Source organism: Saccopteryx leptura, chromosome 6 (genome assembly GCF_036850995.1).
Source record: "Saccopteryx leptura isolate mSacLep1 chromosome 6, mSacLep1_pri_phased_curated, whole genome shotgun sequence".
NCBI classification, from domain to species: domain Eukaryota; kingdom Metazoa; phylum Chordata; class Mammalia; order Chiroptera; family Emballonuridae; genus Saccopteryx; species Saccopteryx leptura.
Genome location: NC_089508.1, coordinates 50,465,494 through 50,480,676, shown reverse-complemented (window position 1 = coordinate 50,480,676; position 15,183 = coordinate 50,465,494). Strand labels below are relative to the sequence as shown.

General features: G+C 51.6%; 1 protein-coding gene across 3 annotated transcripts in view; it reads left to right on the top strand.

Annotated features, from left to right (window-relative positions):
* Positions 1 to 15,183, top strand: part of CORO2B (coronin 2B) — a 185,687-nt gene that overhangs the window by 35,839 nt on the left and 134,665 nt on the right. Inside the window, exons 1-2 of one of the 3 annotated variants that reach the window (XM_066388305.1) lie at positions 6,817 to 7,054; positions 7,254 to 7,518. The exons of 1 other annotated variant lie outside the window; for it this stretch is intronic. In XM_066388305.1, coding sequence (XP_066244402.1) covers positions 7,504 to 7,518 — 15 coding nt within the window. In that variant the 5' untranslated portion in view covers positions 6,817 to 7,054; positions 7,254 to 7,503. Of the gene's footprint in view, positions 1 to 6,816; positions 7,055 to 7,152; positions 7,519 to 15,183 lie in introns of those variants that run through there. One more of the 3 variants, XM_066388304.1, reaches the window with a different exon arrangement.

Here is a 15,183-nt window from a genome sequence, read left to right as displayed (position 1 = left end):
GCCAGAGTCTTCACATTGAGACAATGTCAAGGACTAGAATGATGAGAAGAAGCAACATGCCCGCAAAGGTGGCATGGTCCAAGGCCCCAGGGAAGCCCATGCAAGAAAGTAGGGGTGCTTCTAAGTTCTCTTGTTCTCCCCTGGGGTCTAGCCCGTGGAAGCTGTGCCTGTCTGAGCCATGCTGAGGGGACATCAGGAAAAGATCTGTGTCCAAACTGACAGAGCCCAGGGAGGAGCCAGGCTGACCCAGAGTCCAGTCTTGTTGCCATCATTGCCTTTCAGGATGACCTTGGGTTCTAAGCCTCCATTTCCTCATCTGAAAGATGAGAGAAACCCCTTCTAGGACTGCAGTGCAGACAGACTGAGACCATGGATCAAAGCTCCCAGCACAGGGAAGGTTCCCGACTGGTCACTTTTTGATTCTTGATCTGGGGTCTCCATTTCTGATGATGGAAGAAAACATTAATCTTCGCACTTCAAGGGTCCCCTCAGCAGGATTTTGGGAGGAAGATTTGGGAGAATATGAGAGGAGATAATGGGTGGCTGACACCTAAATGCTGTGCCCCAGGCTGTGGTAGAGGCTGGGGACAGAGATCCGATGGTAAACATCCATTAAAGAGCTGCCCAAGAACGTTTAACTGGCTTCTTTGTGAGCCCCTGATGGGTTGCCTTGTAATACCATAAAATCCTTCTCAACCATTCTCTGTCCAGCCACATGGGCCTCCTTGGGCTCCTTGTCCCCAGACATCTATAGGACTTCTCTCCTGGCCTCCTTGGGAATATACCCAAGTGTCATTGTATTAATTAGGCCTCTCCTAACCATCCCAGAAATGCCCCCTCACTTTACCCCTTACTTTGCATCAGACTGAGCATCCCATGGTATGTCTTTACTTAATAATTGCTTTGCACATCGCCCCCAACACACCCACAGAACAAAAGCTTATGGAGGGGCACAGATTTGGCTTTGTTTCCACCTGTATCTCCAGATCCCAGCACAGTGACTGGTACAGTAAAGATATTGAAGCATGCCTGACCAGGCGGTGGCACAGTAGATTGGGCATCAGACTAGGACATGGAGGACACAGGTTGGAGACCCCAAGGTTGCCGGCCTGAGCATGGGATCATAGACAGTGTTGATTTCTAATAACAGCATTTATAGAGTAGATATACTGCCCCAGTACTTTCTCCCACTTTCATTTCATACAGTCTATGAAGCCAGTGTTACTTTATCACCATGTTGGAGAAGAGGGGACTGCAGTCCAAGGAGGTCAAACAGCTAATCACACAGATAGCACGCAGGGGAGGTGGGATTTGAACCCAGGAATAATGCTCTAGAGACAGGTGCTTAACCACTACATTATATGAGAATGGACAATGTTTCTGGAGCACATCTGTCTCTAGGTTGCACATGCAGGGTCTGACAGTGAGCCCAGTCAGAGCAAGCCATCTGTCTTCCCTGTGCCTAAATGTGCCTTTTTTTTGCCACCAAGTCGCCAAAGAGAGCAGGAAGAGCAGACCTCTGAGGGAAGCCGAGCCACGGTTCCCCCACTGAGCTCAGTTCTGCGACTCCATCCTCTATTTCCATATGCGTACATACACCTATGGATACAGAGGATCCCACACATGCTCACACAAGCTCACAGAGTCAGGAAAGGAAAAATACCCTCATGCCCGGGTGAGGGCATTCACAATTACAGACGTGGCCCTCAGAGGCCCAACACATGCCTGCTGTCAGGAGCTCCCCCATCCTCACCCCTTGGATATGCGGTGGAAGGTACGCTGGCGCTGGGCCCCGCTTGCCCCAGCACTCCCCCATGCTAAACCAGGATTATGTGTGTCCTACACTGGCCGTGGAGAGAGGGGGTGAGGGATGAAGAAAGAGGGTGAGGGAGAGTAAGACAGAGAAGATAGACAGAGAGAGACACATCCACAGAGATAAGGAGACAGAGACAGAAACAATCAGGGAGATGAAAAGGGCAGGGAGACAAAAATAAACAGATATAATGGGAGAACAGAGCTGGAGGAAAGACAGGAGGAAGAAGAGAAACCACAAAAGTCAAGGAGAGGGAGGGAGAGAGGAGAGCCCACACCAAGGAGAGGGAGGGAGAGAGGAGAGCCCACACCAAGGAGAGGGAGGGAGGGAGGGAGGAGAGCCCACACCAAGGAGAGGGAGGGAGAGAGGAGAGCCCACAGCAAGGAGAGGGAGGGAGGGAGGAGAGCCCACACCAAGGAGAGGGAGGGAGGGAGGAGAGCCCACACCAAGGAGAGGGAGGGAGAGAGGAGAGCCCACACCAAGGAGAGGGAGGGAGGGAGGAGAGCCCACACCAAGGAGAGGGAGGGAGAGAGGAGAGCCCACACCAAGGCATAAAAAGCAGTGGAGGGAGTATGCAGGGGGTGGAGGGGCAGAGCGGGAAAGGTACACAGAGGGGCATCAGGGCAGCTGTGAGGAAGGCAGACATGGAGATTTGAGGCATAGAAATGTGGGTGCAGCAGAGAAACAGATGGGGTGAACCTGTTGGTGGAGACATGTAGAAGGGAAAAGAGGTTGAGAAAACAATTAAAAAAGAGAGAAAGACAGAAAAGGAGAAATGGGACCAGGAGATTACATAGAGAAAAGGGGACTGAGCAAGGCACATGTGCTGGAATCACCAAACTAAAGAGCCTGCCCCGGCCTCAAGCAGCTCATTGCCCAGCAGGAAGTCAAACACACAAACAGGAAATGATAAAAAAACAACAATGCATAAGTGCAGATAGATGGAGGCTCAGGGAGTTACACCTGGTCATGGTCCAGGAAGGCTTTCTGGAAGAGGTGACATCTGAAGAAAGAATGAGGAAGAGTCTGGTAGCCACTGAGGGGAGTGAAAGGCAAGAGTGTGATGAGACAAGGAATGTGGAGAAGCAGGGGCTGGGCAGGCCTCCGAAGACAAAGACGCTGTTTGGGTCTCACCGTGAAGACAGCAGGAGTCCCCGACAGGTTTCTAGGAAGCAGATCTGCATGTGCTTGTTTGGGGTGCATGGCCTGCTGAGGAGAGAATGGATAGGTCAGCACAGGCAGGAGGACCAGTCAGGGCCACCCAAGCAAAATGAAATGCTGCGCTAGGGCAATAAGAGTAGAGACGGAGAGGAAGGGAAGGAGGATCTGAGGGTAGCCAGACCTGCAGGGCTGGAAGACTAAATACCTGCCAGTCAGTGGAAGGTAACGTGTGTCCTGGGGCGGCCTGAATGAGGCAGCCAGCGAGGACTGGAGGAGCATCTTTCTCCTGTGGAGCTCCATGGCCTTGGCCATCGCCTTCCAGCCCCTGCTAAAGTGCATCATCCACCTGTGGTCTGTTGTGTGCCCATGCTTAGGTCTTTCCTAGGAAGCCAAAAAAAATAAAACCAACACATTTATTAAAGAGTTTATTTACTGATTTTACAGAGAGAAGAGAGGGCAGAGGAGTGAGAAGTATCAACTCATCGCTGTTTCACTTTAGCTGTTTATTAATTGCTGTCATACGTGCCTTAAACAGGAAAGCCCAGGGCTTTGAACCAGTGACTACAGCCTTCCAGGTCAACACTTCATTCACCGCAACACCACAGGCCAGGTGGAAGCCAAAAACTTTTTGCAAGCAAGAGCCAAGCCCTCTTCACTCTGTGCAAGCCCCCTTCACTCTGTGCAAGGCCCCTTCACCGAATATGGGGCCTGAGCAAATGAACAGACGGGGCAGAGCCTGAGCTCAGGGGGCCTGATGCCTCCCTTTGTGGTGCTTGGACTTGAGTTATTAAGATAGAAGCTAAAGATGCCCGTGGCGGCCTTATTGATTGGTTGGGCAGCTATCCAGCATCTCTTTGTGTTAGCTACTCCTAGTGATGAGAGAGAGAGAGAGAGAAAGACAACACATGGTCATGGCCCATCCAAAAATACAAGACAAATACAATTTTGATAATTATAATACAGTGTAAATCAGGCCACCATGGAGGTAGTGTCAGGAGTGCTACATGGAGAAGGTGACATTGAGCTGGGCTTTGGAAGAGGAATAGGAGTTTGCTACATAGAGAAACAGGGAAAGGCACTGGAGGTTGAGGAGGGAGCCTGGTCTAAAGCAGAGCCACGGATGCGTCTAGAGGAGATCAGAGCTCCTGCGGCACACTCTTCATTCCTCCACAATGTGTAATGCGTTTCCTCAGCCCCCCTCTGGTTCCACCTGCAGCTCAGTAGATGGTTGGAGAAAGCTCAGACTTAGAGCTGACTACATCCCACCCAAGTAAGTGTGTGTGTGCACAGGTGCGCGTGCGCCCGTGCATGGGTTGGGGGATGTCTTTCCACTTTTGCCCCAGGACATTCTCCAAGTGAAAGTAATGTGTTCAGGGCAGCCCTCAAACAATGGGGAAGAGAAGCCTGTGGATAAATGCCTGTTGACTGACTCCTGCAGCCCATCCTGGACACATCCCAGAGGTCTCTGGGGAACTGGCCCCCTTTCCTCCAGCAGTGACCCTGAGGACACAATATAAAGCCAGTCTGTACATCGGCTCTTCCTCCTTCCCCGGCTCACTGTCCACCCTCAACCCACTCTTTCACTCCTGCTTCTTGGGACGCCTTCCAATTAAACCACCAACATCCAACTCCTTTCTCAGGCTCTGCTTTGGGAAGTCCAAGCTGAGATGGGCCATGTTTCTGGGGACCCAGAGTGTGAGGTGTTGTGGTATAGACACTGCTCCATAGAAAACGCACACATTTCTGAGTGTTTTCTACAGGCCAACCTCTTGACTTGACAAGGGCACACAGAGTTCTTTGAGAAGGCCTGTTCTCTTCCAGACCTCCGTTCTGATTCGAGAGATGTGACAAGAGGGGTGAGCCAGCATGTGTGAGGGATCAGAAACAGTTTCTTCCTGCCTTTGGAGCATGTCTTGTGGGTTGTGGGCAGCAGATTGATGTTCCTAATTACATTTGGCTCAAGCTGATATTAAGTATTTTTCTCATTTCCAGAGCTTACAACACCGGTGGATGGTGGGGAAGGTGCCAAGAGGCATGCTGGGTAGCTGAGGATGACAATCTGGGATTTTAAACATCCATGAGAGATAGAAGTTGACAAGTCACAGGCATGGGGAAAGGAGGATTAGTGTCCTTGAGTTGCCTTTTAATAGCTTCTATGGGCTGGAGGGTCCTGGGAAGGTCTTTAGGGGCATCCTCCTGGCTTGAGGCTGACCTAACCAGGACAATCTGGACAGGGACTGTGACCACTTTTGAAGGTCTAATCTAAATTTCTTCTGCTGCAGGTGTAAAGTTTATTTTGATTGATTTGCTTTAGATAGTAGTTAACATTTGCTTAGCACCTACTGAGTGCCCAGGGGTACACACTAAGAAATGGTATGCCCTTGTGCTCAGGATGCTTCCCAGATCGTGGTCTATATTGACAGGAAGCTCATGAAAATCAGTCCAGACACTCACATCCAAATGCAACAGGTGGAACCAGAGGGGCTGGAGTTGTCAGGACTCTGGCAAGGAGGTGGGATGGTGAGAGGTGAGGAGTGTTTGGATTAGTGCAGAAGGATAAGGAGGGGATTCTTGGCAGATGAATGAATGATGTGGTCAAAGGGATGAGGTCCAGCATGGGAGCATACCTAGAAGGTGCCTGAAGCCTGTGGCAACATCATCTGCTACCCAAGAGATTTAGTGAAGCCACTCAGGGTCCTCATGTGTGACACCAGGACTAACAGCCATCTGTCTAGCCCCCAAGACAAGTGGGAAGTTCAAATAAGGCAGCCAATGAGAGTGGCCCTTGAATGCACAGAGCCAAAGTACAATTCTGTCAAGTCACTGTGTGATCTTCCGCAGGTCCCTCCCCTCTTTGCTCACTCATCAGCAAAAGGAGAATGGTAATTCCTTCCTCATACTGCTGCATTTAGGATTACAAGAGGAATGCAAATAAAAAATAGCATGATAATCCACAAAGCGCTCTACAGAAACAAATTGTTATTTCTGTAGTGTAAAAAGTGTGCTTCTTGAAGGCAGGCATCAAGTCTCCTCTCTATTCCCCTGGCACCTTGCACACACAGGTGCTCATCCACAGCGTCGAGGCCTTCGTCGCGTGTACTTAATTGTGGTGTAAAATCTCGGTGTAGCCGGAAGCCAGGATTTCCTGGCTTGCTGAGAGATGGTGATGCATCAAAGAGCCCTGCGCCCTCCATCTCCGCGCACTCCTCCCCAGCTGAGTCTAAGCGTTTCAGTATCGGCCGAAACCAGTTCTGCTCAGGTATTCCGACGGGGCCTCCCTGCCAAAGACTGGCGGGTCGCCTTTAGGTGATTGTTTCTCAGGTCCCTGCAGCAGCTCCAGGATATGATGTGACCCAGGTCAGGATAAGTTCACCGCACAGGACGCACCTCTATTCCCACCCCCACCCCCCAACTCCTCCATCAGCGCTACACCAAGGGTAGTGTGGTCACACCTGGGGCAGGACCCATCCCGTCTCTAGAATGCATCTTTTATCTCAAGGGGTACGGTGGAAAGCTTGTGCGCCGTGGAACACGCGGGCGTTGGGAGAAACGCCTGGGGGCAGTCCGGTCGCGTGCCCTTGTCTAAGTTACTTTCCATTCTAGTACTCAGTTTCTTCCTGCATAAAATTGACTATTATCCCTCTGGGCCAGCTAATCGCTTAGAGAATTAGGTTCAAACGGTTGCTTCCACAACCCCATTCCGCGCCCCTGTGCCTGGCGTTTGTGTGAGGAAGGGCCGCGGGCAGACCTCCGGGACTGGCGGCTGCCACGCCCCTCTCCGCCCGCGGCGCGGCACTGGAGGCCCACGGGCCGACTTCGCAAACCTCCAGGGGGCGAGCCCGGCGGTCTTCTCGGCCCACGCGGCGCCTCGGCCGTCTAGCATGTAATTTCACCAGCGTTCCCGGGCCAGCGGGGCACTGAGAACTCGGGTCGCCGCCCACTCCCCCAGCCAGCAGGTGCCAGGACCCGGCTTCGCCCAGCCGTCCGGCGTCCGCGGGCCTGAAGGGGTTAAGGCCGCCGGCCTGGGCGCCCGGCCCGGGCCCCGAGAGCGGCAGTGCCCAGCGGCCAGCGATCCAGCCCGTAGGCGCGGGGCAAGGCAGCGGGCGGGCGGGCGGGCGCTTCCTCCTCCTTCTCTTCCCTCCGCCTCCTCCTTTGTAGCGAGTTCCCGGCCCCTCTTCCTCCCCCCGCCCCCCAGCCCCGGCCCGCTCCCTCTCTCCCTTTCTTCCTGCCTCGCCTTCCTGCAGCGAAAGAGGCTCATCTATTATAAATGCACATTCAGGGCTGACATCAGCGAAGAGCGGCGGGCGAGCGCCCACGAACGGTCCCTGCGCGCTGCCCGCCCGGAGCGCGGGCCCCCTGGCTGGACTGAGCCTCCCGCCGGGCGCGGAGAGCGCGCCCAGAGCCGCCCGGGCCGCGAGCGCGCAGAGCCGCGCGGGACCCCTCTCCGCCGCCGCCCGGGCCCCTCGTGGACCGGGGCCATCGCCCCCGCACGCCGCGCCCGCGCCCCCGCAGCGCTCCGGAGTTCCTGCATGACTGTCACAAAGGTAAGCGCTCGGGACCAGCGGGCGCCTGCAGCCCTCCGCCTCGGCTGCAGGGGGGCGCGGAGGTGTGGGTGTGGGAGGGGGCACTGGTGAGGGGAAGGTGCAGCGTACGCTTCCTTAGCTCCCCCAGTCGCTCTCGTCGCTCCGGCCCCCCAAGGACTGCGGAGGGAAGGGGGAGGATGCTGCTTTGGCAGCCGCTGTGGTTTGGACAACATCCCTCCGCTCCGGCCCAACCCCAGGACTGCATTTTTAACCCTTGTTTAGGATGCTGCATTTTTAACCCCTGGAGAACAGTGTTGGGCAGCTCCTGGGTGACCCCCATCGGAGCGCGCCGCGGGGAGAGTCGCTGGCAGGGACTGGTACAGGCAGTGGTGTGGGAATGGGTTTGCTGCCGAGAGGAGGCCACGAAAGGGAAAGCCCACCGCACCTGCCGGCCTCTGCCGCCAATCCCGGGTACTCTGTCCCTGCACCTACGCCACTGACTGGAGAAGGCGCTCCGCAGTCCCGGGAGTTGCTACTGGGGATAAGAAAGGTTCTGAGGTGCCAGCTTGAAGCAGGTCAGGGAATGAGATGGGGGAGGGTAAGATACACATCTTGGCAGCACCCATATTGAAGGAGGTTTCTTGGACCTTGCCATAGGGGCCCAGGTTTACTGGAGAGATTTCGGGGCTCCTCTGTTGTGAGGAGGAAGGAGTTAAAAGGAAAGGAGACAGGGTAGTGTAAAGTGCGCAGGATTAGTAAACTCAGGATTAGAGAGTCCTGAGTTTACTTCCCAGCCCTATTTAAACCCCTGGGCAATCTTGGCTGGGCCCTTCTGCTTTGGGCCTCAGTTTCCTCTTGTGAAATGTAAGGGTGATAATGTGGATTCTGGGAGTTATGTTGGGCAGTTGAAGAACCAGTAAGATCAAGGGTGTGAACCCACACTTCCGAGAGAGCCCTATCACTGTCAGAAGCTCATAGCCTAGTCTTGGCCTTGGTTTTAATGATCGATGCACCCAAGGCCAGACTCCAAATAGCTGTCCAGCTGGTTCTCAGGGTTGGAGAGTTGGAGACCAAAGTGGGAAGGGCAGTTTGTTTGTGGTCAGAGCAGTGGACCAGATGGAGGGTCAGCTGGGGAAGCAATGGGAGGGGTGGTTCTGGCTCCTTCTGATAAGCCAGAGGCTACCCATGCCCCCACGAGATCTGCTACAAGACAACATATTCATTTGGGGGTTTTGGGCTCAATTTCCAAATCAGGACTTGGAAACACTGTGGGAAGATGAATGTGGGGGCTGAGGAACTGTCTATCTTACTGACAGGCTGCTTTGACCCACTGTGGGTAGGATGCTTAATGTTTTGAAATGCTATTCAGCTGGGAAGGATTATTATTAGTAAGGTTATTAATGTCAAGTCGCAAATTGGCTAGGGAAGAAAAGTAATGGATGGACCTGGGTGAGAGATAAAGGGTGTTCAATTTGTAATACTAGCATTGAGCTTTGACTCGGTGCCTCCCCTGTGCCTCTTTACATATGCACATGAGCTCAGTCTGCCTACCTATGCAAGAGGCCTACAAGGTACATATGTTTAGTGCCCTTTAGCAGAAGAACCTGAGACTTGGAGTAGTATAATGATTAGCCTAAGGCAGTGGTTCTCAAAGTGTGCGCCAGGACACACTGGTGCGCCCTAGAAGATTTCCAGGTGTGCCGTATGGTATTTCAGAGAAATATGTGCCTGTTGGGGACCAAAAAACCAACAGTGTAGTTTAGATTTTTGGGGGACAGAGGTGTGGGAAATTGGCTGTAAGCCGACAGTCTGCCCAACCCCCCACCTCACTTGCCTGATTAGGTTGCAAAAGGCTGTTAAGCTGTGGTGCTGGATTGTTTACACTACCTCCCATGTTCCCCGGAAAGACTGGAGGCAAGTTTCTTCTATCCTTTGTTTGGTGTAAAGTTAAGATGATATGTATGGTGGGGGTTTTTTGCACTCAACACAATTAAGAGTAAAAAGAGAGGAATTCTTCAATGTACTGACGAGGAAATGAGAGTTTGCCTTTCAGATATATGCCCAAACATTGAAGAAATGGCTAGGACACATCAAGCTCATGTTTCTCATAAACACAAGAAAGGAAAAACTTAACACATTCATGCCGGGACCTGCCAAATTTACTAAATCTTACTAAGAATGTATCTCTATATATAAAAAAATAACTTTTTTGTTGTTTTATTATTTTTTAACCCCTCATTTTTATGAATTCTAAAAAGCATAACTCAAAAGTATCGCATAAAAATGTTTTTTAATGTCAGAATAAATTTAATTTTGTATATTTATTTCATTTAATTATTATAAAAGCACGCTTGGACTTTATATTTTTTCTTTAATATTTGACTTAATTATTATATTTCTCAGAAATTTGTATATAGTGCGCTTACAATTATTTGTAGGATTTTAAATGTGCCCCGACTTCATAAAGCTTGAGAACCACTGGCCTAGCACGTAAGTAGCAGAACTGAGGTTTGCCCTGAGATCTGTTGTCATCGATGGCCTGTGATCTTTCCATTGCTGTGCACTGTTGAGCACCCTGGAGACTGGGGTATTTCCATGGTAGAGAGTTACTACTTGGAGGCCTGAGGTAGGGAGTCCATGACGGTGGGTACTTGTTTGTTAAACCCACTGGCCTCTTGATATTCAGTCCTGGCCTCTTGATATCCAGTGATTAATCACTAATGCTCCTCCTTGTTTCCCCCCACCCCCACCTCTTCTGTATGTCTCTCTCTTCCTGCTCTAACCAATGTGCCATCAGTTTAAGCCAGCTCAGGGGATTAAATAAAATCCCCACCTTAACCCTATTTTCTCTCTCTCCTTGTCAGCCCTTCCCAGCTAGCAATGTTCCTGTGGGAAGGGCCAAAGGAACAGGTGGGATGCAGGAGAAGGGGCTGGGTACAGTCCTGCTGCCTGAAAGTCTGCTGGAAGAGGTGACTCTATGAGTTCTAGAAGAAACCACAGCGCTCTGGGAGTCTGAAGGCCTAACATCTAGTCCTAACTTAGTCACTGTTAGGCTATGTGACCTTGAGCCAGTCAGTTCCGTGTCTAGGCCTCTGCTTTCCCATCTGTGAAATGAGGAATTGCTTTTGATGATGTCTAGGGTCCCTTCTGCTGGGACTTGGGAACAACTTTGACTTCAGCAAGGAAGTCAGCTCTCACAGAGATTGGGGACTCTGTTCCTTGAGAGGTGGTCTGGTTCCAAGACAGATACAAAGAAGAACCCTGAAGGACATCTGGGAGGCGAGAGTACTGCATACAAACTGGGCGTGGTAGGCAGGAGAGGGGGTGCTTAGAGGGTGAGACCACAGCCCCTCGCTGTTCCTCCTCCAGGCACAAGGTTGTCCTTTTCAGGGGAGCCTAGCTTCCTGCCCCTCGGACTGAGCTCTGTGTCAGGCTCCCTGCGGGCGAAGTCCTAGGGTCAGGTGTGACTGCAGTAGATCGTGGTCTTGTTAGCACAGAGAGCCTCAAAAGTGGAAGAGAGGAAATCAGAGGGGCAAGTTGCTAGATGGTCAGTAGTGCTTCCTCTGTTTTCCGTTTACCACCTTGCCTCTCATACGTACCCCTGTTCTCCTTCACTGTAGGTTACAGCTGGGGAAGCTGCATATAAAGCCCGGGGTGGGAGCGGGGGCAGAAGGGTTGGGGAAAGGAATCTAGCCTAGGTCAGACCTAGAGGGGCTCCTGCCCGAATCAGCACTGGAGATTGTGACCTTCTAGCCTGGTGGTCATGATGTTTTAAACTCTGTTTTATTGTATGTATTTTAATAGGCTACCTTTGTTTCTTTATGTAATGAGGAGAAGAAAGGAGGAGAGAGAGAGAGAGAGAGAGTCAGTCGAGGGAAAGACAAGAAGCAGCTTCCCAGACCTTGATCATCTATAGGAGATCAAGGCTCCACCTCCTTCTAGTCTGAGTCCATATTCTTTTATAGGACAAGTCAGGGCTGAGGGAGTGAAGGCTGCTTTCCTAGTAACAAGATGATTTTATTACAAAAATGATTTTATTCTTTGAGTTCTTGTGCCTGCTTATTATAATTTTCTATCTCTATTCCATTTCAGTTATATGCCAGACTAGCAATGCTTCTCCAGTTCTAAATATTAATTTCTAAACTGCCATCAACTAGAAAAACGGAACAAGTATGTTAGCACTGTGTGGAGAGTACAAGTCAATGGGCTATAAGAAAAGCCTGCAAGCCGCAACGTAGGACTTGACAACCTCCTTTTTGCCACTCAGTGGTCCTTTGGCGTGATTTCCTGGCTTTTGTCTATGATGTGAGAGAGATGGGGCTTCTAGGTAAGAAAGGTGGTGACTTATAGTGACTGAGCTTTCTTGTTCCCAGGTGTGCCTTGTTAGGTTAGATGCCAGTGAACTTAGTGCTTTCCAAGTTCATGAGTCTAGTATAATGAGTCTGCTATCCAGGAATCAAGTGCCCTGAGCAGCAGCAATGCCTACTGCACTTCAGAACTAATGTATGCAAAAGGAGACCCTGGGTACTAGCACTCTCTCTAAGCAGTCCATTTCAGGTCCCAAAGCAGCATGTCAGCTACACCCCGGTCCCTCTTCCTACAGGTCAGTTTTCTTTCTCCTGCCCCTGCGCTAGGAGAGCTCAGCTCATGGCTGAGAGCCCCTGGCCCCTGCTGAATATGATAGGACTCAGGACAGTGTCGCTCTCCCAGGTAACTAATAACAGTTAATTGTTTGACAAAGATCACGTGTCTCTAGGGCCCTTATTGAGTGGCTCATAGGGAACAGAGTGTTTGAGTGGTCAAATCATCTAATCCTCTCCCTTGACAGAGGAAGGAGCTGAGGCCCGGGAGCAGAATTGTGACCTGTCTGTAGACACTCCGCATGTTTGAGGCTGAAGGGTCTGGAACCTGGGTCCGCCTGCCTGCTGGTCAGTGCTTCTCAGACCTGGCTGCCCTGTGAGGGAGACTGCAGGTGGCCCAATCAGGGCAGATGTTTTAGCCCCACCCCAGTTACCCCGCCGTGTGGGCCCCGCCTGGACTGCTGGCGTCTGGCTTTCCCCCTGTTAGCCTCTTCCTTTGGAGATAAACATACTGTATAGGGGAGCCCTTGCTCTACCCAGGTTCAGGATGGGGAAGGAGGGATTGCAAGGCTCCTCTGCCTCTAAATCCTTGACCCAGAATCTAACCTAGAAAGGACTCCATCCACCCCATCCACCCCCCTTCCAGCACTGCCTTCCTGTCTGGCTCTTCCTGGGAGAAGAGCTGTGAGCGCCAGCATGCCACAGAGCCTCAGTTAAAAGGCACACCCCGTTCCCAGACACTTGAGGGGGGGGGGTGGAGATTCTGCCTTCTCTGCTTCACATACTCATTAGAACTTCCTTCTTCCTGTCTGTTCTTCCAGATGTCTAGCATTCTCCTGCTGAAGGTGTGAGGCTAACATTCACTCATTCCTTATCCAGTACCCTCAGAGCTCCTGCTCTGGACCAGGGCCTGTGTTGGGCATTAGGGTGACAGAAAGTGTAACCCATCATCCCTGCTGTCCGGAACCTTTGAGGAAATCACTATGGAAGGAAATTTGCCAAGGTCCTGAGTTATGAGTCTCGAGGTCCAGGGGACCCAAGCCAGGAGAGGTCTGTCTTGCCTGCATGCTGTAAGTCAGCAGTAGTCAACCTTTTTATACCTACCGCCCACTTTTGTATCTCTTGTTAATAGTAAATTTTTTTAACCGTCCACCGGTTCCATAGTAATGGTGATTTATAAAGTAGGGAAGTAACTTTACTTTATATAGTTTATAGAGCAGAGTTACAGCAAGTTAAAGCATATAATAATAATTACTTACCAAGTACTTTATGTCAGATTTTTGCTAAGTTTGGCAGAATAAATCTTTATAAAACAACTTACCATAGTTAAATCTATCTTTTTATTTATACTTTGGTTGCTCCGCTACCGCCCACCATGAAAGCTGGAGCGCCCACTAGTGGGCGGTAGGGAACAGGTTGACTACCACTGTTATAAGTGCTCAATAAATGCAGGCTCTTTCCTTCTTAATGTCTCTCCTTCTAGGCAATGAAACTCACTCTCCAGAAGAGGTCTGGTGAGTTACTTGAGCTTGCCCACAAGCCTGTGTTCCCATGCCTGAGGGCATTGCCACCTAGGCAACTGTGGCAGCACTTAGAGACTTATGGGAAGGATTGTGGGGCTCTGCAGGGCCCCAGAATCATCCCCAAAGTTGGCTGACCCTGTGGAGTCAGCATAGACTTGAGCTTGGCCAGTTTGGGAGTGTGGACGCTGGCTGGACCAATGGCCTGGCAGCATCAGGCCCTGGCAGCTCAGCGATAGAGTGAGTTTTTCCATTTCTCTCCTGGGTTGGCTAGTCTGGAGCAGACACGGCCTCAGCCGCCGCCGACTGCTGGCACCGGGGCAGCCCAGAATCTGCTCTGGATATGCCAGCCGCAGAGTCTGTCTGGTGTCCACGAGAGGAGGGAGCGTGCAGCTTCCCTCTGGGCGCAGCACCCTGGTCAGCCGCTCTGCATCCTCCCCTTTTCTTCCCCTGCCTGCAGACCACAGCCTGGGGCACTCAGAGCAGCTGGCACGGAGCAGGCCCTGCCAGGGAAGGACAGATGCAAATCCAGTGGCTTTCACATGAAAAGAAGCTGTTTAGAATGAGCCTCTCCTTTGTGGGCTGGAGTGCAGGACCAGCTGGGAAGGAGCACAGAGAGGGAGGAGCTGCCACCACCCTTCCTTGCCCCTTCTCTTCACTCCTCCGCAGAGGCCCCTGGAGGTAATTGGTTTCTGGCTGGCACCCTCCTTCCAATTAATTAACACAGTGATGGGCGGCACCCAGGTTTGCTCAGAACTCTCCTATTTACCGACTATAAGCATGGGTTACTACACCGAATCCCCTCGAACATGAGGCTTTCCCATATTTACAGATGAATAAATAGAATCTGAGTGCTGAGATGGCCACACTCTGGTCACAGAGCTCATGTGGGTCAGAGCTGGGATGTGCCTACAGATCTGACTTTGAGCCAGAACCTTCTCAATTTGATTACATAATGGTCTATTATGTGATTAATTACCATCATCATGAGAACAATAGTTATTAAGCAGGCATTGGGCACGCGTGATCGCACTAACTCTGTACAGCCACGGGGTTGATTCTGTCATCGGGTGATCCCAGAGGAGGAAACTGAGGCTCAGAGAGGGTAGGTGAGTTGCTCAAGGTGGCAGTGTTGCTGGGTAGGGCAGGGGTGACCTGTGCTTGGGCTGTGTGACCCCAGAGCACACATTCAGCTGACTCCCAGGCCTCTTGTGCTGGTGTTCCCCTCTACTGCGCTCCCCACCCCACCCCCAAGGTGGAGGCTCCTAGCCCTGCATCTGTGGTCCTGACCTCGAGGGGTGCTTGGCAAATGCTGCTTGCCTTGAAGATGACGCCCATGGATGTGTCCTGCTTAGACTTCCCTGTAGGCTTTGCTGGAGCCGGGAACCACGTAAATCAGGGGTCCCCAAACTACGGCCCGCGGGCCGCATGCGGCCCCCTGAGGCCATTTATCCGGCCCCCGCCGCACTTCCGGAAGGGGCACCTCTTTCATTGGTGGTCAGCGAGAGGAGCATAGTTCCCATTGAAATACTGGTCAGTTTGTTGATTTAAATTTACTTGTTCTTTATTTTAAATATTGTATTTGT